We start from the raw sequence: 22,948 nt of genomic DNA, 5'->3' as shown, positions 1-22,948 counted from the left end.
CAGAGGTTTCAGACGAAGAGCCCCCTCTGCCAAAGGGACGCCCACCCCCTATGGTACAGCGGCTCGTGTGTGGTGTATGGGGTGGTTGCAGGTTTGCACTCACTGCTCGCTCGATGGGGTCACATCCGGGCTCGGCAGCTCCACGTTCTGTTCCACCTTACAGCTTGGCGGGCTGGAGGGCGGCATCTTCTCTGGCGGTGACGGTGGCACGATGCATACGGTGGGCTTCTGCGCGGTGCACAGTTTAGCAGCATTTCTTAGGTTACTACTATTTTCAATAGGGGGCGCTACAGGTGTGGTGTTGTTGATCTTCGCCCATACTTCGGCGCTATTGCCCAGGGAACGTCTGGAGCGCCGTCCCTCTTCTACCCCCAGGGAATTTTTCCTACGATCCTTGCGGGGTACGCCGGAGGTTTCCTCGTTGTCGCCGTCCTCCAATCGTAAAGCGCTCTGCACCAAACACAGGAGGTCACCCCTCATTAATAAAGTGACATGTTGGGAACTGCAAACATTTAACGCAATGTATTTCTTTGTGAACGCTAATTGGCGCAGTCATTACTATTCTCAGTGTGACTAACAAACGACCCTCTGGTATCGTGGTCGCGCCATCTGCGGCCGGCACTGACACCGCAGGTACTTCACAGGATGGTACATGTTCTAGATAAGAGCGGGCACCACCCAGCCATGATTATTACAAGAGCAAATATAGGAAGGAAGCAAAGTTCACCACAGCCGAGGCCATAATATAACATACCCACGAGATGTCGTCACCACACTGCTGGCTGTCACTGGAAACAGTCAACAAGCATGAGGATAGAGATGCCGTCATTACACTGCTGGCTGTCACTGGAAACAGTCAACAAGCATGAGGATAGTGGATGACTGTTTGCTGTTCTTACATCAGATGACTGCAGTCACAATGGTGCTTCCCAAAAAAAAAAGCAAACTCTCCGAGCAAGTACTGCACACGCATGGGATTATGGGAGGTTTTAATATTTAAAGGGGTTGTCCAGGGTAAGAAAAACATTGCTAGTGTGCATCCAACATCGAGCCAAACCTGTCTACAGAGCGTACGTGCTATTACATTCACCTAGAGAGGAGCTGCACTATTCAGCAGCCTGTGAACAGGTGTGACTTTAGCCATGTTTTTCTAACCTAGGACAATCCCTTTAAGGCCAACTTCCCAAAAAAGTGAAAACGAAACGTATTTTCCACTGCGAACTACTGTGTAAATTGGCCGGAGCTGCGCGAGAATCACAGCACGTGTTGTGCAGTGCAATAATTTCCACAGAGGCACATAGCACTGCCGGGGTCATTGCCAGAGGGCAGCAGGATTCTCCGCTGTGTTTTAATACATCATAAGCTGCTAGAAATCTCCGCAGCGTAAATGGACAGGAGCTGGGGGTTTGAGATTTGCAGTATGTTACGAAGGTGAACTGTGCGGACTTCTCAGCTCCTTTTCGGCAAAGATAGTCTCAGAGGTATGTACCGCTGTAGGGGTCACTGCCAGAGGTGCACAGTAAATATGTTCTGTGAGAACATGGTCTAGTTCTGCCGTGTGAGCAGCATTTGACCTGTTTTACCAATGACAAGAGGCAGAATCCAGGACCCCCGACATATTATGCAACAAGTCAAGAGGAGTGAGGACTAAATAAAAGTTTCTGCAGCTGTGGAGCTTTCCTCAGATGTGCTGTGTGGTGCATCATTGTACATAACGTGTCTGACCTCAACCCCATGATGTGGGAGGCGGAGGTCACCTGTAATCAGGAATATGACATAACGTTACAGACCCCCGTGGAGGAGGGCGCTTCTGTCAGTCTGCGGAGGCTCCAGGCCAATGTCTACATGATGGACGACTCTTGTCACGGTGACATGCAACCTGTCTGTACATTATATGCTCTGCCTCCAGGTAACAGCTCAGATGACACAAGAAACTCCCAGGACAAGGCCAGAAAAACTGGTAAAAAGCTAAAACTCCAATGAAAAGATCTACATCCCTTCTGCAATCTTAAAGGGTATTGTGCAAAGAAAGTTTTCAGGCCTGATTTTTTTGTTACTGCATTTGCACCTCTTTTCTGTCTTTTTTTTTTTTTTTTTTTTTGCATTAAATTCTTTTACCGATTCAGAAATTTTTGAGTAAATGTTAGAGTTGCGTGTGACGTTTTAATGGATCGTGCAACTTTTCTACTCTTAAAAAATGAGGGGAAAAAAGGATAGAGACTTTTACTTTTAATCCTTTGTAGCTTTTAGGTCCAATATTATCTCTCCATTTATTGGGACATTTTTTCCCCCCAAGTTTTTGCAGTTTTTTTGTGTTAAATTCTTGGATACATATAAATTATTACTATTATTTTTTTAAGAGGTGGAGAGAGCTTGTAAAAAGTAAATGTTCGTTTATTTTTTTTAAATAAAATTTAATGTGTGTTTTGCACAATGCGAATGACTGGGGAGACCCCATATGCATTTTTTTACCGTTTTTGCAAAATAAAACCACTTTTTAAAAAGGAAAAATAATTTTATTTACATTTTTGTTTGAAAAAAATAAAATTAGAGTTGAAAAAAATATATATTGGCAGGACACCAGTCCAGTGGCCATTAAATGTCCTAGTTCCTGAGACCTCCCTCGCATCTCTCCTGATCAGTAGTCCCCTGTGAGGTTCGCACTGCTCTGACCATGGATGACCGACGTGGCTGAATGTCCTGCTAGTTTTTTTTTTTTTTTTAAAAAAAAGCATTTATTTTTGTGGCATCTGCTACTATTGGTGTAGACGAGGCTCATGTGCACATCCCAGCAACATAACTGCAGATTAGTCCAAATTATGACATTTAGTTATGCTGTGGTGTAGAAGGCGGCAACAAATTGTGATGGCTAAATAAAATGATATCTGCCTGCAGCCACCACTAGGGGGAGCCTCCCCTGCAGGGCCTGAAGTCTGTATGCAGTAAGCTCCTGTGCTCCCCCTAGTGGTGACTGCAATGATATCTGCCTGCAGCCACCACTAGGGGGAGCCTCCCTTGCACTGCCTGAGGTCTGGATGCAGTAAGCTCCTGTGCCCCCCCTTAGTGGTGACTGCAGTGATTACAGCCTGCACAGCCTTGGGCCTGTATGCAGTAAGCTCCTGTGCTCCCCCTAGTGGTGACTGCAATGATATCTGCCTGCAGCCACCACTAGGGGGAGCCTCCCTTGCACAGCCTGAGGTCTGGATGCAGTAAGCTCCTGTGCTCCCCCTAGTGGTGATTGCAGGAAGGTAGAATGTTAGGAAATTGCTCCAGTAACAGTTTCCTAATGTAATTGCAGCCTTAGAGCAATGTCTGAAGCTGCGGGAGCTCTCAGGGGCAGTCAGAGAAGACGTCTGGGGAATGCGTTTATGGAAAGCATGTGAGGAATTCAGCGTCAGTAAGGAGATAGTGACGGCTCACATTGTTGCGAGGCGCAGGAGGATTTCCTTCTCGGTAACAGCTCATCAGTGACGGCGCAGACAGCCGATATGGCAGGAGACGTCTCCCGGGCTGGTGATAAGTAAGCGACAGACTCACCTCGTACAGAGCCAGCCGCTGCTTCAGGTCGGGGTCCGTCCCCTTGTTGTTCATGTGTCTCTGGATGAGCCGCTCCATGCCCAGCTGCTCCAGACAGTCCGTCACGTCGTAGAAGGAGTCCTGGTCCGGGAGCGCCCCTAACGTCTGCACAAACACAAGCGTCATCCACAAGTCACCGAACCCTTATAAAATCCGCAAGCCACGGTCTACAACGCTCTACTCTATGGGGATATATACAGCCCCCTCCTCACACATCAGTAAGGGGGCGTCACAGGGGGTCTCACTCACCTGCTTTCCTGAAAATTGGATTTGCTAAAAAAGACAACAGCTGGATTAGAAGCTCCGGGGGACACAGAACGGTTGGCACATATCACATTCATGCACAATGCCACAGCACACACAGCAGCAGGAGCGTTCTCGTGTGGGCACGGACCCCCTATAGGAGAACCGTGTGTGTGCCCCCCTAAGTCTTCTATGTAATGGTGATCTGACCAGTGCGGGACGCTGTTCCCCAGGAAACTATGGCCGATTACAAGACTCAGATGGTCCTCACTCCGCTCTCAGATCATAAAAATTATCATTTAATTCTGCAATTACCCAGTAGGGGGCGACACTGCCATCCTGACGCATGACAGGAAGGACATTCAGGGTTAATTTAAAGCTGCATTGCCATTTTTTAAAGTGATAATAGATCACTAGGATATGCCATCATTCAATGACCAACCTCTGGGACCTCCTGAAAATAAAAGCCACATATACAAGGCTCCAGCCCCCCGGGGTGCCGATGTGCAGGGAAGACCAGTGATGGCAGATCCTATCGATAAGCATCCCCTTTAAGGTCTGACATCATGGGTGTACTTGCCCTTTAAATATCAGAGTAGCTTTCTCCTTTAATTCCGGCTCATCCCCCCGGCTGGATGTGGTTTCATGGTGCTGGATGCGGCTGATGGATGCGATCCCAGCTCTGCAGACTGGAGACGTAAAACACCAGCAGCAGCCTCTGATGAGGTGACAGTGCGGCTATAAAACATGTGCAGCGAGCGCTGCGGCCGGCACGTCATTTATTCTGGATGCATTCTCCAGGCGCGATGGGGGGACGTGCAATCTGCCGAACACACTGGGGGAAGGTGGATGCAGAAAGTTGCACCTTTTTTGCACCAAATTTTGCAAAGGATGACAAGTTCCCCACTCTGGGTTGTATCTCTTCTTGGCATCATACTTCTCACAGCTGAGCGTTTGCTACAATTGTATGCAGTGTAGACAATCCTCATCAAGCTGAAATCATTCGCAGCGTCGCTTGTTACAATGTATCACTCCGGATTCCAAGCTTTTGTTTGTCTAGACTGGATACAATTGTAACAAACTCTCAGCTGTGATAAGTGTTAGGTCAGGATGGGGCTTGAGCCAATGTAATAATGCAAAGAAACAAAGAGCAATTCACTGACAGGAAGAAAAAATGAAGACATTTTTAAAAGTATCTTTGAAAGTCGCAATAATAATTCCACTCCATCTTCCCAAATGCCCCCGAAACCATGGGGGGGTCCGCAGCACATTGCTCAGGAGTTGTGGGGTCTCATTATGACACAGGAACGGACAGAATACAGGAGCAAACCCAAAGAATGGGGGCTCCTCTAGTCCTACACAACCCCAGATCTGGATTATTGGCCTGGTGCAAGGCTGACCGGAGCCCTGAAGAAGGGTCCTGTGCTTTTGCACAATGCCAGTGCACGGTGTGACGCCATACCATGCGCAGAGGGGGAGAAGCGTTGTGGAAGAGATGGTGGGCATGCAGAGGTATGTGCAGGGATACTCGAGCAAGGAAGGATGGGCTGTCCTGTGTACACTTGGAATAACCCGGCGGCCATGTCTGTGCGTGTGATCGTGGCCCCCTACATGCTCAGTGCAGGGCCACCACTTCTTGCTTACCTTGTTGATGAGGGTCATGGCAAACACCAGCAGCTCCGAGTCCGCCCCATTCTTCTCTTCCAGGATATCTATGAGGTTTGACCACGGGTTGGTACCTGGATACGAGGGGTAAAACATCGGGCTGTCACGTGCATTTCCTGACACTTTGTGACGTCACAATGCTGGACACGTCAGGTTTATAGCAGACTGACGTTCACTATGAGATTTACGGGGTTAAGAGAAAATGAGGCGACGTAAGCAGCAGATGTGGGGTCCTGACCTGGTGTGAGCCAGACTGGGGTCCTGCAGATGTTAGGACCCCCGACTGTGCCATGACCTGCAGATGTGGGACTCACCCCGGTTGTGATCCACAGTGTTCACGGCTTTGATGAGGAGCGGGGCGTTGGATTCTGTGTACTCCACGAATACGATCAGCAGCTTGAGGGCCGTCTTCACCACCAGGCGGTACTGCGGGGGCAGAGGAGGGGCGTTAGGACCCAGCGTGTCATCATTCATTACTGTGTGAAGTATGGCCGTGCGGGGACGGCGGACAGAGATGGACTCACCGGACTGCCGCACAGCGTGTACAGCCACTGCACCGTCTCATTGTGATTGATCACTCCATTCATCCCATCCACAAAGAGCATGATCTGACTCAGGGCTGCGGCCAAACACAAAGCGTCACAGGTCACCACAGTGTACCCCCAGACCGGGCGGGGACATGCCATCATGGCTGCCCCCGACTCGTCCTACGCCCGGTACTTACCCCTCAGGATGTAGTTTTGGTAGTTCTGGTCGGCCTCGGCCCCAACCTTGATGAGACACGTCAGCCCCTCCGAATTCACAAACTCCGGCACCAGGTCTTTATCCTCCTGTGAAATCAATAACACAAGAAAGGTATCAAAAGGGCATGCTGGGGCTTGTAATACCACACTATGCTTCATGACAATGACAATGACGCCGACACTCGGGGTGCTGGACAATGACGCCGACACTCGGGGTCTCATATCACCACCACTTGAGACTCATTTGATCCCTAGGACATCTGGATCCCACTACAGACTCACAATCAACCCCCCATTATACAGTCAGTGGAGAATTCTTACCTGGAACAGCTGTTTGAGTGAGAAGAGCGACCTCCGTAACTCGGGGCCATTGGAGTTGTATAACTTTTCTGAGGAGTGAGAAGAAAGAAGTGATCGCGAGCCGCGTTACAGATTCCATCCTGCGCCGAGGACTTCACATCCCAGCTCTGCCCGGGTGATCCCACCCACAACACTGGAGTCTGGGACCAGCGGTGCCAATAAGGGGGCGTCTGCTCCACGTCATCTTCCTTGTCGTCCTGCGACACCCGACCGCTGCAGAACATCTGTAGACACTAATCCATCTGTGAGCGGAGAGGAGGCCAAGTCTGCATCTGGAGTCATTTCATGGGGTCTCACCTAGGATGGCGTGCACTCTCACTGACAGCTGTGTCCGGAGGATCAGCGTCGGACGTCTGCCTTTGCTGGAAAAAAAAAAAAAAAATTCCCATGAATGAAACATAGCGGTAGATTCACTGCGCAGAAGGTCATACAGTGTATGGAAGTGGAGACTAGCACAGCAATTGACGCTGCTCAAGTCAGACATCCGCTCCTATGTGGCCCCCAGTCCTCACTTCTGCCCCCAGCATCCGCTACTATGTGGCCACCGGTCCTCACCTCCGCCCCCAACATCAGCTCCTATGTGGCCACTGGTCCTCACCTCTGCCCCCAACATCTGCTCCTATGTGGCCGCCGGTCCTCACCTCCGACCCAGCATCCGCTCCTATGTGGCCGCTGGTCCACAACTCTTCTGCCCCCAGCATCTGCTCCTATGTGGCCGCCGGTCCTCACCTCTGCCCCCAGCATCTGCTCCTATGTGGCCCCCAGCATCTGTTCCTATGTGGCCCCCGGTCCTCAACTCTGCCCCCAACATCCGCTCCTATGTGGCCGCCGGTCCTCACCTCTGCCCCAGCATCCGCTCCTATGTGGCCGCTGGTCCTCAACTCTTCTGCCCCCAGCATCTGCTCCTATGTGGCCGCTGGTCCTCACCTCTGCCCCCAGTATCAGCTCCTATGTGGTCGCTGGTCCTCACCTCTGCCCCCAACATTTGCTCCTATGTGGTCGCCGGCCCTCACCTCTGCCCCCAGTATCCACTACTATGTGGTCGGCAGTCCTCACCTCTGCCCCCAGCATCTGCTCCTATGTGGCCGCTGGTCCTCATCTCTGCCTCCAGCATCTGCTCCTATGTGGCCACTGGTCCTCACCTCTGCCCCCAGTATCTGCTCCTATGTTGTTGCCAGTCCTCACCTCTGCCCCCAGTATCTGCTCCTATGTTGTCGCCGGTCCTCACCTCTTCTGCCCCCAGCATCTGCTTTTATGTGGCCGCCGATCCTCACCTCTGCCCCTGGCATCCCCTTCACCGTGGCAGCCAGTCCTCAACTCTGTGCCCGGCGTCCTGGGCACCTCTAGTCCTTTCTCAGCCCAGCGACGTCATGGCGCACAATACGGGGAGCAGAAATAAAGCCCGACTACCACAAAAATAGTCAATATCAGTCAAACTCCTGTAACTACAGGTCACAGAATGCCCTTTTGCAAATCGATAGAGCAAATAGCCTCTATATCTGAAATGGGAGCCACATGGGTGTCCCCAGACTCCTTGCAGAATAACGCCCGGCGCTTCCAAAACCTGGCATTAATTTGCAATCTGGGAAAGCTGAGTAACGCTCCTCTTCCTCCTCTTCTTATTGTCCGTGAATGCAAATTACATTGTTTAGATCCAAAAGCTAAAATCATAAAATACTTTGAGCACCTTAGAGTTTGTTACAATGTATCCAGTGCATAGAGGTCTAAAAGGCAGAAACTTCTGTTTGTTACATGTGTCACACCATGCAGATTTTTAGTGACAATTCTAAAGATAAAAATGCTGCGTTTTTGAAAACGGTCAGAAGAAAATAACCCACTGGGAATGCAAAGTGTGAACACAGCCTCAAGTACATCAATCTGCCATCCAGACCGCCCTCCTCATGGAACATTGTCCAGCTCTGGATGTGACTGTGACAAACCCTCAGCTGTGACAAGTATTAGGCCGCAGAGGATTTTCAGTCTCTGAGTGCCAGCGGTGAGGTTTCTATTCACGGACTTAAGTCCGGTTATTACATGACGTTTCTCAGATTCTTATTCTGCACGCAGTCGGTGAAGGTTACGTTGCTTTTTTGCTATTTTTCGGCACCTGACGGTGACTTCACAGGAAGCGTTCATCACTGGTTACCATCATGGATGCGACACAAGGTCATTACCCTGATTACATGCTGTGAATCACAGGAATATCCTGCCGCAGTGCAGGGGGCTGCCTCTAGGGGCGCCCTCGAGCTGTAGAGACACACAGGCTATACGATTAGTGTGCCCGCTATATACACTATGGGACATGAGATCAGCACAGGTCTGAGGTCTGCACTGTCTGGGCATGCTGGGATACTTAGTCCGCCCTCATCTTATGAGGCCAAGCATGCTTAGTCATTCCAGGAAGAGGATCAGGACGTCAAGAGCACAATGGCTTTAGTAACAGGAAGCCGGCCATTGTTAGGAAGGGTCATTAGCGTGGGCCGAATGCCTGGGACCGGTCAGACTGGTCTGTAAGACTGTGATTGCCCAGGGCTGTCAGGTCATGATGAGAGTTGTAGTATGCCAACAATTAGTAGGTCGGTGCTGATGGATTCAGGGACCACAAGCCATCCATTACACCTAAACCTTCCCATGTCAGCACGTCACAGGCACGCAGGGTTCCCAAGGTCTCCGCCATCTTCCCCGACCAGTCCGAATACCTCAAAAGACCAAATTCCTTCCAGTTTGTTAGGAGGGAGAAAGAAACGGAGGCAGCGATGTGTCCGGGGCCACAGGAAATGGGATTAGGACATAGGCTACGTTCACATTTGCGTTGTGCGCCGCAGCGTCGGCGCCGCAGCGCACAACGCAAACAAAAACGCGGCAAAACGCATGCACAACGCTGCGTTTTGCGCCGCATGCGTCCTTTTTTTCATTGATTTCGGACGCAGCAAAAATGCAACTTGCTGCGTCCTCTGCGCCCCGACGCGGGCGCCGCAGGGACGCATGCGGCGCCAAACGCAAGTGCACCGCATGTACATGCGCCCCCATGTTAAATATAGGGGCGCATGATGCATGCGGCGCCGCTGCGGCGCCCGACGCTGCGGCGAGGACCGCAAATGTGAACGTAGCCTAAAGCCCAGCAGATAACGTCCCGGCTGCTGAGCGCTGCGGACCCTGGCTTATTACAGCTCGTCCTGCACTGATCCTGATCAGCGGGAACAGGAGATCCGATACTGGGGGGCAGCACAGAGTGGCGCCGACACCGGGGAGGGGGCAGGACAGCGAGACGCCGACACCGGGGAGGGGGCAGGACAGCGAGACGCCGACACCGGGGAGGGGGCAGGACAGCAAGACGCCGACACCAAAGAGGAGGCAGGACAGCTATGCGCCGACAACCAAAGAGGGTGCAGGACAGCTAGGCGCCGACAACCAAAGAGGGTGCAGGACAGCTAGGCGCCGACAACCAAAGAGGGTGCAGGACAGCTAGGCGCCGACAACCAAAGAGGGTGCAGGACAGCTAGGCGCCGACAACCAACGAGGGGGCAGGACAGCTAGGCGCCGACAACCAACGAGGGGGCAGGACAGCTAGGCGCCGACAACCAACGAGGGGGCAGGACAGCTAGGCGCCGACAACCAACGAGGGGGCAGGACAGCTAGGCGCCGACAACCAACGAGGGGGCAGGACAGCTAGGCGCCGACAACCAACGAGGGGGCAGGACAGCTAGGCGCTGACAACCAACGAGGGGGCAGGACAGCTAGGCGCCGACAACCAACGAGGGGGCAGGACAGCTAGGCGCCGACAACCAACGAGGGGGCAGGACAGCTAGGCGCCGACAACCAACGAGGGGGCAGGACAGCTAGGCGCCGACAACCAACGAGGGGGCAGGACAGCTAGGCGCCGACACCAAAGAGGGGGCAGGACAGCTAGGCGCCAACAAGGGGGCAGGACAGCGAGACGCCGACACCAAAGAGGAGGCAGGACAGCTATGCGCCGACAACCAAAGAGGGTGCAGGACAGCTAGGCGCCGACAACCAAAGAGGGTGCAGGACAGCTAGGCGCCGACAACCAACAAGGGTGCAGGACAGCTAGGCGCCGACAACCAAAGAGGGTGCAGGACAGCTAGGCGCCGACAACCAACAAGGGTGCAGGACAGCTAGGCGCCGACAACCAACAAGGGTGCAGGACAGCTAGGCGCCGACAACCAACGAGGGGGCAGGACAGCTAGGCGCCGACACCAAAGACGGGGCAAGACAGCTAGGTGCCGACACCAAAGAGGGGGCAGGACAGCTAGGCGCCGACACCAAAGACGGGGCAAGACAGCTAGGCGCCGACACCAAAGAGGGGGCAGGACAGCTAGGCGCCGACACCAAAGAGGGGTGAAGCGATGGCCGGGGGACCACCAAGGTGCAGGAAGACTACTGTACACAAGATGAGGTGCAAACAACAAAGGGTAGATTTATTGGAAGGCAAGGAACGAAGTGGATGAGGAAGATGCAAACAGGGGTAAACAATGGCACAAGACAATTTACAAGAATTATAAACTTTATCTTTTCCGTAAAATAGCACGGTGCTCCAACTATTACAGACTCAAAATATGTCTAACAAGCAAATGTAAACAATAAACAGGTGATGATGCGCCAGCCGGAAAGCACAGCGGTGACGTCACCGCTGTGCTCTGCTTTCCAGCCGGCCGGCGCTTACACAGTGCAGAGAAGCACAGCGCCGGGGGACAGACACCGGAATGTAAGTATGTAGTGTTTTTTTTTTTTTACGTTTACGCTGGTAACCAGGGTAAACATCGGGTTACTAAGCGCGGCCCTGCGCTTAGTAACCCGATGTTTACCCTGGTTACCAGTGAAGACATCGCTGAATCGGCGTCACACACGCCGACTCAGCGATGTCTGCGGGAGATCCAGCGACGAAATAAAGTTCTGGCCTTTCTGCCCCGACCAACGATGGCACAGCAGTATCCTGATCGCTGCTGCCTGTCAAACTCAACGATATCGCTAGCCAGGACGCTGCAACGTCACGGATCGCTAGCGATATTGTTCAGTGTGAAGGTACCTTAACGAAAGTCTGGGGTTTCCTCCTCTTCGAGTTGCTCATCAAGATCCCCCACTGGAGTCTCCACAGTCACTCTTGACAGCCCATCAGCATTTGCGTTTTCGGTAGCAGAGCGATAACAGATGGTAAAGTCGAACTTGGCTAGGCGAGCCACCCACCGTTGTTCTAAGGCCCCCAATTTAGCACTCTCAAGGTGGGCCAGGGGATTATTGTCTGTTCGAACTTGAATCTTGGTACCTGTCAGGAAGCCTGCAAACTTTTCTGTCATGGCCCACACCAGGGCCAGGAGCTCTAACCGGAAGGAGCTGTAATTGTGAGGGTTTCTTTCGCTGTCTCGCAGGGACCTGCTGGCATACCCGATGACTCTCTCATGTCCATCCTGTATCTGAGAAAGTACTGCACCAAGTCCATGAAGGCTACCATCTGTGTACAACAGGTACGGTTGATCGAAGTCTGCGTAGGCCAAAATCGGGGCTGAGGTAAGGGCATTCTTTATAGCCTGGAAGGCCTCGTCTTGTCCCTGTGCCCAGGGGATGCACTGGGTCCTCGGCACTCCAGCGGTCCCCCTCAGCAACTCATTGAGAGGACCCGCCACCTTCGCGAAGTCTTTAACAAACCGGCGGTAGTACCCAGCGAGTCCCAGGAAGGCCTGGAGTTGTCTCACGGTTCGAGGGACTGGCCACTTCTGTATAGCAGCCACTTTTTCTGGCGAGGGTAGAACTCCATCTTGTGACACTATGTGGCCCAGGTACTCAATCTCTCTCTTGAAGAGGTGGCACTTCTTTGGCTTCACCTTCAGGACATGAGCCCGCAGTCTTCCGAGTACCTGTCCAAGCCGGGCAAGGTGTTCTTCGAATGAGGCCGAAAACACAATGATGTCATCCAGATAGATCAGGGTAGCCTCAAAATTTAAGTCTCCCAAACACTTTTCCATCAGCCGTTGAAATGTGCCTGGAGCATTGGAGAGCCCGAAGGGCATCCGGTTAAACTCGAACAGCCCCATAGGGAGGATGAAGGCGGTTTTCTCTTTGTCTTTCTCTGCCATGGCTTCTTGCCAGTATCCGCTTGCTAGGTCCAGGGTGAAGAAGTACTTGGCTTTCCCCAACGCTGTCAAGGATTCCTCGATGCGAGGCAACGGATACGAGTCTCGAACAGTGCAGGCATTGAGTTTCCTGTAAGCTACACAGAACCGGATGGTCCCATCCTTTTTCTTGACGAGCACCACCGGGACTGCCCAAGGGCTCTGACTACTCTGCACCACTCCTGAATCCAGCATCTGCCTCAGTAATGTTTTCACCTCTTGATACATCTTGGGCGGGGATCTGCCGGTATCGTTCTCGAATTGGACGAGCTTCCCCAGTCGGTATCTCTCGTGTGATGGCTTCAGTACAGCCGAAATCTTCGGCGTGACGGGCGAATGCGGCCTGATTTTCCCACAGCATAGTTTCTATTGCTTGCACACGCTCAGGGCCCAGAGCCTTCACATCCACTTCCATTTGATCAAGGATGACCCGTCCACTCCACTCCGGGGCTGGCGTCTCTTCGTCCCCCGCAGCAACTGCTAGGGTCCACCCCGCGCCTTCTTTTGGTGATAAAGACATCTCGTTCTGACTCACCACTTCACCCTTATGTAGGTACACCAGGGCCAGATCTGTCCCTCGTGGCAAGGTGGCTTCCCCGGGGCCCACATTCAAGGCTCTTATGGGGATATGTCCTCGCTGGACCACAACTATTGTACGAGCTATCATGACTTCTTGTTCCACTCCTCCGCCTACCACAGGCTGAACAACCACTTCCAACCCATCAAGGTTGCGGTGAGTCCCCACTGGAAGTTATACTATAGTTTCTCGCTCGGGAGGTAGGATTACAGGTTCTTTACCAGGAGCCCTGATGACCCCTACCGTCTGATAAGATGGCACACTCTTCTGCGTCCCACAGACGCGGATCAGTCGTTGAAGGGCTTCTTGTGTAGGCTTATGTGTAGTAGCCTTCTTCCAATATCCAGGTCCCCGTTTGGTAAACAATCTGATCAAGTTCATGTAGGATGTTCATTTCCAGTACTACAGGCACATCTTCCTTGATAGGCTCAGGGACTAGCAGGATCCCTTTTCTCCCAACTTTTTGCCCACAGATTCGAATATTCATCCACACGACCCCTGTGACCGGGATCGGTTGTTGGTTGGCAGCAAACAACCGGATCAATGTCTTTTTCTGGCTTGGCCAGGTCCTGGAAATGCTGCTTGAAATACGCTTCTGGCATCGTTGTCACTTGTGACCCGGTATCTATCAGGCAATCCACTAGAACTCCTTCGAATTCAGCACGTAGGATGGTGCTCCCAGCAATCAAGTGTTCGTTATGATATGGAGCGGCCTCTCTCCTCGCCTCCCCCGCAGAGTGCCGCACTACTGCGGGGGTTGGTAGTTTAACGGCGGCTTCCGCTGGCCTTGAGTATAGTTCTGACAGTCTCTGGCAAGGTGCCCCGGTCCTCCACATTCCCAGCATTGGATGCCTCCTCCTCGCCGGGGGGTACCTTGAGCCTGTCCTCGTGCCTCCGATGCCTGACGGGAGGGGGCTTGCTCCCACTGATCCCTTATTGGTTGGGCTGAAGAATGGTTGCATGAGTACGGTGGGTCAGACTGTTGTAGTTCCCCCACTCTTCGCTCCATCTGGGTCAGTTTCTCTTGCACGTTGACAAGGGACCACTGCAAGTCTTGCACCACCTGGACCAGCACCTCCTGATGGTTTTGGTCCCCTCTGGTATTGGCGCCCTGGACACGCATCACCCCAGACGCATAGCTCTTCTTCTTTACTTCGGGCCACTGTTTCCGCTAGGATTTGACGAAACCTAAGAGCCGGATCTACCCGAACCAGCTCTGACAGTGCTTGCCTCAAGGATGTGCTGTGCAGTCCCAGAATGAATTGCTCCCGGAGTATCCGGTCTTTAGAGCCCATGCCGCCAAATCCATCCGCCTCCTTTCTCTGCACCTCCGCTAACACTTCTTGCAGTGCTGTTGCATACTAAGAAATTCCTTCTTCTCGCTGCAGCCTGGAGAAAAATTTGGCGCGAAGGTGTCCGGCGCTAGCAGTTTCGCCGTAGATCTCTTCCAGGAACTTCACTAGCTCCTTCAGGGTACTGCGGGTGAGTTCTGGTTGTAGGCAGACGTTTCTACGGGCTTCTCCCTCTAGGGCAGTTAACGCAATGTCCACTTCAAGATCTGGGCTGATGTTATAAATCTTCAGGGTGCTTTGCAGCCGGGACACCCAGTCGGACAGTGGCATATTCTTGCCGTCAGACTTTGGTAGCACACTAAATATGGTGCCCATAGGGAGTGTCCTTGCAGGGGTTCCACCAATGCCCACAGCATCTCCATTAACATTAGCATTCCCGCCATTGCTATCTGCTGCCTCCATGTTGGTGACAGTACCCTGCTCGCAGCGCCACTTAAAGCGATGGCCGGGGGACCACCACGGTGCAGGAAGACTACTGTACACAAGATGAGGTGCAAACAACAAAGGGTAGATTTATTGGAAGGCAAGGAACGAAGTGGATGAGGAAGATGCAAACAGGGGTAAACAATGGCACAAGACAATTTACAAGAATTATAAACTTTATCTTTTCCGTAAAATAGCACGGTGCTCCAACTATTACAGACTCAAAATATGTCTAACAAGCAAATATAAACAATAAACAAGTGATGATGCTACTCTACGTATAACCTCCCTGGCCTTTACTAAGTAGGCCACACGGCTCCCGTGTACTGACTATTGAAACCTACACTAGGCCCTAACAGGTGCACCAAACAGGAACAAACTCACGGTGATGTTGGAGAATCAGATCCAGTCCCAGGGGGACCCCCAGCAGTCTAATACGGTGGTGCGCACGGCTTTCTGTCAGCTCAGTGAAACGTGGTCTTCTCCTTGCTTCTGGATCCTAGGGATGCTCCTGGAAACTGTAAATTCCTTTCTCTGTATCTTCGTGGCTCTCTTGCAGCTATATCAGGACACAGTTCTTCTCTCTTTCAGCTATCAGCACAAAAAGTCCTCTCTGCAGCAGCCTCAGCTCACACACGCTGCTCCAGCTCCACACCTGCACTCTGCACAGACTAGTTCATTACTTCGACTATTGCAGGGGAGAAGCAGAACATTCCATAACGCCAGACAAAGGGGTGCAGCCTCTTAAAGTGACAGTGTGTTCCTTACTGTCCATAACAGCACCACCCTCTTACAGGGGGCAAGACAGCTAGGCGCTGACACCAAAGAGGGGGCAGGACAGCGAGGCGCCGACAACCAAAGAGGGGGCAGGACAGCGAGGCGCAGACACCAAAGAGGGGGCAGGACAGCTAGGCGCAGACACCAAAGAGGGGGCAGGACAGCTAGGCGCAGACACCAAAGAGGGGGCAGGACAGTGAGGCGCAGACACAGGCAGAGCCCCCCCCTTTCTCCCTGGTTTCCGGTAGAGCACCCCCTTTCTCCCTGGTTGCCAGTAGAGCGCCCCCTTTCTCCCTGGTTGCCAGTAGAGCACCCCCTTTCTCCCTGGTTGCCAGTAGAGCGCCCCCTTTCTCCCTGGTTGCCGGTAGAGCACCCCCTTGCTCCCTGGTTGCCGGTAGAGCGCCCCCTTGCTCCCTGGTTGCCAGTAGAGCGACCCCTTTCTCCCGCCTCCTCGGGTCCTGGCTGTAGGTAGAGTGCGCTGACCGGATTGACTCCTAGTATTAGGGCTCCGTCACAGCTCAAAGACCCCTATTTAACAAGGAGAAGACGTCATCTTATAGATGAGCCCAGATACTGAACTACAACACAATCACCACTTGCAGTGCAGGTATATGAATCTATTTCTCCCTGTTGTTATCAGCCATTTCAGGCTGCAGTGAGGCTGACTGTAGTGGTCTTTAATGGGGTGGGTGACAGGACATGAGGAGACTGACGGCCCCCCATCTTATGTCCTGTATCAGCAGGGAAGCGAGTCAGCGCCGAGCCCTTTACCGCCTGGCGATAAGAGCGTTGACTCAGGTTATCACTGATCTGACAACCCAAGGACAGAAAGATGTCTCCTACACTGTATTGTCAGGACTTTATCTGTTTCCTCCCCACACAGGAGAAGGCCCCCCAATACCAGTCACCCACAGCATTGCCGAAAAGCCGGTGATGTCCCTTTAATAGAGCGTTCGGTCACGACAACCGCTGATCGGCCATGACACTGCCCGGTGCCAGCTGGGAGACGCTACCTGGGGTATTGTACTCGTGTGGAGCGCAGAAACCCAATCCACGGCCGCAGCGCAGGGAGGCAAACACTTCCAGCCGCTGTTTACCTTGACACGGAGCGAGCGGCTCGAGAACGTGATGGGTGGATCTGGTTTATTTGCTCAGCGATCATTATCTTCTGTCCCAACGCTTATCCAAAGTCAAGAGCCAAAATGATCCTGTAGAAGCCTCCAGCTATTCTTAGCCATGGCCAAACAATGGGTCAAGTATGGCTCAAGAGGCCGAGCAGAACCAGCAGGAAAGGAAATGGGGGTCAGCAGAGACGAGAAAAGCTTATTTCCTAAATCCCACTGCACCCAAAACAGCTTATACCCATAAATATACGACACGGAGCGCGAGAACAGAAGGCTCCGGAAATACTGAAAAAGTATAAACTAAACATAAATATACAAGGAACCTTCACTAAAAATATTACATACATTATATTACTTATCCTGTATTATTACTCCAGAGCTGCACTCACTATTCTGCTGGTGCAGTCACTGTGTACATACATTACTGATCCTTAGTTACCTCCTTTATTATACTCCAGAGCTGCACTCACTATTCTGCTGATGCAGTCACTGTGTACATACATTGCATTATTGGTCCTGAGTCACATCCTGCATTACACTTCGGAGCTGCGCTCTATGTTATGGCTTGGACTCTACCTCTCGTATAATAAGGAGACTTTATTTCCTATTTACTTTTGATGGTCACAAATGAAGGAAATGATTATTTCATATCTGAAGCTTCGGGAAAATAAAGCAGATATGATCTACACATCGTGCCGAGGCTTTTCCTATTCACTGCTGTGCTGAGATCAGACGGCTACGTGGTATATGTGGCTGATATGACAGAGGATCTCCAGTATAATCCTCCCCTTGGCCTTTCTTCTGTATTACATGACAATAAGTGGACACAGCCGATATTGGTTATTATTTGAGGTCGCACGGCTCCTGCAGCCAAAACCGGCAAAAGTGAAACCCAGCCACAGAATAACGTGAGTATGGCGCTGTGGCTTTAAGACGCATGGTCCAGCTGTTCCTGTCCCCTTATCTTTCACATATAGCCTCTTGGCGATGTCTCCGGGGATCGTGGCTTCCCACAGTGACTCAAGTCTTCTATGAATACCACCGCTGACAAGAGAGAAAAATGACTCACGGCACAGGAAAAACACAAGTTCAATGTCCTCTGGTGAGGAAGGTGGGCTCTCCAAGGAACGTGCTGTCCATACTGAAGACAACCAAGGAACGATTAATAGGAAAAGGACCAATAGTCGTCCCAGAAGTGCTGGTAATGAAAAATCACAATGACGGGGACCCTGTGTGTTCCTGACAATCACACATGTCAAGACCGGGCATCACGCATCATCATGGAGGCTGCTACTGGGTGCTATGGACCATGGGGCCACCATAAGCTCACGTTTTGGTTCCCATGATGAGTACAACTCACCCATCTGACACATGACCCTGAAATTCTCAGAGGAACCCACCATGAAGTCACTTATTGGGTCCTATACTAAAATGGCCCTCCAATTTGTGGGTCCGTGACCTTGTAATGCCCACTTTAAGGTTACGTCTTGGCTCCTAAGGTGAGAAGGGTCAAAATGTCAAAGGCATGAACCCACAGTGCTCAGAGACCAGTTTAGGTTCCAACCTTTGGACTCACCAGAACTCCCCAAGATTCCCATCATGAAGTCATGTTACCTCTTCTAGAACAGATTGTCAGATTTCACATCTGAGGGATTCGGAGGTTTGGTGGTGGGTCGTTAATATGCTAGAGGACCCTCAATCTTTCATGGAAGTCTGCTCATGACTTGGAGGTCCTAGCTTTGGCCGATTGGGGTTTATCCATATAACCAAGCATGCATATGAAAATGTGGTGTACGTGCCTAACCTTTTGGAGTTTCCCGGACACCGCCATCTTATTCTGCCCCGGAGATGTGGTGTATATAAATATAAGACTGCGGGCTTGTGTGGACAGAAGTCTCTCCGGTGACTCCCTCAAGCCGCTGGATATTTCCCACAGAGCTGGGAGTGATAGAATGACACAATGATACCTATAATTATCTCTATATACACTGCGCCTATTGTATTCCTCGCACACAACCACTACGAGCCTGGCAGAGTGTGCCACGCACTGGTGTGTACTGGGAGGGTGCCTCATATTCCACTGCTGGCCGCATAGCCCATGAGAGCATGATAAGTGGGGCAGCCAGGTGTCGTCTCCTAGCAGCACTCAATATAAGGGGTGCAGGCATCAAAGTCAACACTCTCCTGAGACAAGACAGGGCATAAGACCCTTCTATCGGGGGCACCACACATAGGATATCCCCCTAACAAACAAGCCAACACCAAGCAGTTCCCACTCTGGTGTTATTTGGATGGACACCATGTAACACCTGGATGGCCACAGCTTCCTCCCACATTGACCGCAGTTAGTTGGGGGTCTCTAAATCTGAACCCACAGCGATTGGCTGATTATTGCACCAACATGAATTACAGAAGAATTTTCTTCACAAGACAAACCCTCAAAAAACAAAACACAAATCCTTTAGTTTCTTTTCTCCTTGCAGATCCCCATAAAATTTTCTTCAGGTCGCCTAGCTATAAGCGGTATTCCGGTATGGGTGACCAATCACATGTACTCCAATCCGATCTACAGGATACTGGTTTTCTGCACAACACAGACTTGTTTCAGGTCCAAATGATGGATTTCAAGGGAAGAAGAACATGGCTGTCCCAGGTGTTTTCTACGTGTTTTCCAGCTCCATGCAGGTGGCATCATTGGACGATATCCAACAAAGACCAAGTATGATTCCCACATGTCAATGTAACATGCTCTCTGCTGATAAACAATACACACCATGACTTTTTTAGTCATGTAGGTAGAATGGTAATGCTCAACTCCAGACCAGATGATGGAAGACCAGCAAGGATCGCACACATGGGATGTCAGAAGCAGCACAAGAACAATTAACTTTTTATACAATGGGCTGGAGATTTTGAGAAAAAAAAACAAACCCTCATGAAGGTTTTTCCAACCCACAGGGCAAATATTAATAGCCACCAACTCATCTTGGGGAAAAAAAAACAGTGTCCGATTTTGTCCCCCATTGTGATTATCTGGTGGCCAGAACAGCATGTCCTAGTTGATCGGACGAGATCTCTAAGTTCACGGAGAGCAAAGTAGAATCAAAGCTGAATAATTTATTTCAATTTTATCTAAAAGCGTCCAGAAAAGCAGGATTGCTGCCACCGTGTACCCTGACGTGACACGCTTGCTGGAAGCCACAAGTTGCTCTTTCCAGATAACATGCAATCATTAACACGGCAAGACGCGATCTCCGGACCCCTCCATTCATCACCTCTGCATTCATCACCTCTGCTCCAACCTTTCTAGATGATGCTGCTAAACCCGGCTCTGCAAATGATCACAGCCGGCGCTGGCTCGGGGCCACGCAGATTAGATGGGGAGGAGATAAAATAACTCATTTCAATGACTTATTCTGTCATCAGCGCACATAAGGCCAATTACTCGCGACAACTGAACACATGTACCAGATAACGGGTTCCATGTGGCGATTCTACCTTGAACTTGGAGTCACCCTTCCTCAGAATTTCCCCTGAAATAAGCCAGGCCGCTGCAGAGGACAAGTGTCGCCATTACTGGGGCCCAATCCCTCCCCCAATGCCAGGGGCTTTATATGTAACTGCAAAACCCAACTTTGGGACCAGCAGCCACATTAAAGGGGGCTCTAAGAAAAATGAGCGTGGATGGTTTCCAATCTAGCAAAGATGAAATTTGCTGCACCACTTGCCTAAAACACATGCAGATTTTCCAGCGAGCAAAATAGTTCCACGTTTGCACCCTGGCAAAATAAGAGGACGGGTTTTCATCCTCCTTTAAGTGACAGAAAGCAGATAATTTGCACGACGTCAGAATTTTTATTGCTATATTGTGCACTAATTCGGAAAGACGTTTGCTACCTGATTGGAGTGCAGTCTATTTCTGCCAAGCACCCATGTGATTGTAGACCGACATGGCGGAAAATGAGCCACTTTTTCCATCTGCCCCCCTCGCCATTACCCAGGAACTTTCAGTAGAATGACGGATGATCTCGCCTTGTATGAGACGGAGGCCGCGTATACAGGGATGAAGCCAGTGTGTATGGATACGTATACACTGGCAGCAGCAGATTGGGGAGGCCCGGGTATATGGCAGGAGCTCCCGTCCCATCGGCTGCTATACGCTGACAGAGCGCAGACTATCCGACACTATATACAGATGAAAACCCCCATCATCCCCCTCCCTGTCAGATGCACCGAGGCTTTCAAGCCATTACTCATAAAAGCTAAAATTAAGAGCCGCGGCATGCCAAAGTATTCAGTTACACGAAACGTCCATCCTTTTTACAGGCCACGAGGGATTTCCTAAGTTTTCTGCATATGGAAGTAATGTACGTCGCGCTGGGAGACCGGAATCCAGATACGGCACAAAGAACACGATGTTCGGAGAGATGGGGGAAAGTGGGGGGCTACTCCCAAAAAGCATCACGATGGAGCGAGGACGGACAGGTGATCTGCGCAGAATGACGCCGCGACATCGGACCGCTCCGAATCAACAATACCACGAGATAAGAAAAGCAGACGGGACGCTGCGATTACACCCCCTGGAAGCCCCCCGCCTGCACGCTGCAGGGTTATTATTTAAGTCTTAAGGCCCCGTCTCACATAGCGATTTACCAACGATCACGACCAGCGATACGACCTGGCCGTGATCGTTGGTAAGTCGTTGTGTGGTCGCTGGGGAGCTGTCACACAGACCGCTCTCTCCAGCGACCAACGATCAGGGGAACGACTTCGGCATCGTTGAAACTGTCTTCAACGATGCCGAAGTCCCCCTGCAGCACCCGGGTAACCAGGGTAAACATCGGGTTACTAAGCGCAGGGCCGCGCTTAGTAACCCGATGTTTGTTTTTTTTGGTAACCAGGGTAAACATCGGGTTACTAAGCGCAGGGCCGCGCTTAGTAACCCGATGTTTACCCTGGTTACCAAAAAAAACAAACAGTACATACTCACCATCTGATGTCTGTCAGGTCCCTTGCCGTCTGCTTCCTGCTCTGACTGAGTGCAGCCGTACAGTGAGAGCAGAGCGCAGCGGTGACGTCACTGCTGTGCTGTTCTCTCACTGTACGGCCGGATCTCAGTCAGAGCAGGAAGCAGACGGCAAGGGACCTGACGGACATCAGATGGTGAGTATGTACTGTTTGTTTTTTTTTTTACATTTACGCTGGTAACCAGGGTAAACATCGGGTTACTAAGCGCGGCCCTGCGCTTAGTAACCCGATGTTTACCCTGGTTACCAGTGAAGACATCGCTGGATCGGTGTCACACACACCGATTCAGCGATGTCAGCGGGACCTCAACGACCAAAAAACGGTCTAGGCCATTCCGACACGACCAGCGATCTCACAGCAGGGGCCTGATCGCTGGTACGTGTCACACATAGCGAGATCGCTACTGAGGTCGCTGTTGCGTCACAAAACTTGTGACTCAGCAGCGATCTCGCTAGCGATCTCACTATGTGAGACGGGGCCTTTAGAACGGAACAGAACTTGTAATTAGGGGAAACACCACACGACTAATGGCTTCCCAGTGACCTCCAGGAGAAATGCTGCACCAGCAGAAAGTGATAGGAGGAAGGCGAGCGTGCAACAACGTTACTACACATATACATTACTGGCTTTCCTACTGCAAGAGTGGGGGATGCCGCTCCGTGAGGGAAAGGGGGTGCTCACTTGCAAGAAGGGTCCTAGTGTCATGGCCCCCTTATATTCAACATGTGCAGGGGTTCCTGAACTCTGACCCTGACACTCATGGAGAGATGGTAAATCCTCGCAGCAGGTCATACAGGTCAGCGGGATCCGAGACTGAAAGCCCCATAGACACGATCCATACGTGTGCGTGTCGTCACGCTCCGCAGCCGTCACACATGGATGTATATAAGTAATCATGCGAGTATAGGCCATCAAAGCCTCCATTGTCCGACTGTTAATGAATCTGGGGACA

At 51.4% G+C, this 22,948-nt stretch overlaps 1 protein-coding gene across 5 annotated transcripts in view; it reads right to left on the bottom strand.

The window, feature by feature from the left end:
* The window catches only part of FHOD1 (formin homology 2 domain containing 1), a 65,884-nt gene that overhangs the window by 13,413 nt on the left and 29,523 nt on the right, over window positions 1-22,948 (bottom strand). For 3 of the 5 annotated variants that reach the window (XM_077288786.1, XM_077288789.1, XM_077288788.1), the window contains exons 3-11: window positions 6,885-6,949; window positions 6,549-6,616; window positions 6,209-6,314; window positions 6,009-6,103; window positions 5,799-5,910; window positions 5,464-5,558; window positions 3,826-3,849; window positions 3,538-3,681; window positions 104-450 (exon numbers count right to left, since the gene is read on the bottom strand). In XM_077288786.1, the coding sequence (XP_077144901.1) occupies window positions 104-450; window positions 3,538-3,681; window positions 3,826-3,849; window positions 5,464-5,558; window positions 5,799-5,910; window positions 6,009-6,103; window positions 6,209-6,314; window positions 6,549-6,616; window positions 6,885-6,949 (1,056 nt within the window). The remainder of the gene's footprint in view (window positions 1-103; window positions 451-3,537; window positions 3,682-3,825; window positions 3,850-5,463; window positions 5,559-5,798; window positions 5,911-6,008; window positions 6,104-6,208; window positions 6,315-6,548; window positions 6,617-6,884; window positions 6,950-22,948) is intronic. The other 2 variants (XM_077288790.1, XM_077288787.1) reach the window with 1 other exon arrangement.

This window comes from Ranitomeya variabilis, chromosome 2 (genome assembly GCF_051348905.1).
Source record: "Ranitomeya variabilis isolate aRanVar5 chromosome 2, aRanVar5.hap1, whole genome shotgun sequence".
NCBI classification, from domain to species: Eukaryota; Metazoa; Chordata; class Amphibia; order Anura; family Dendrobatidae; genus Ranitomeya; species Ranitomeya variabilis.
The sequence above is the reverse complement of the archived record's forward strand: the minus strand, read 5'-3'. Positions and strand labels throughout refer to the sequence as shown.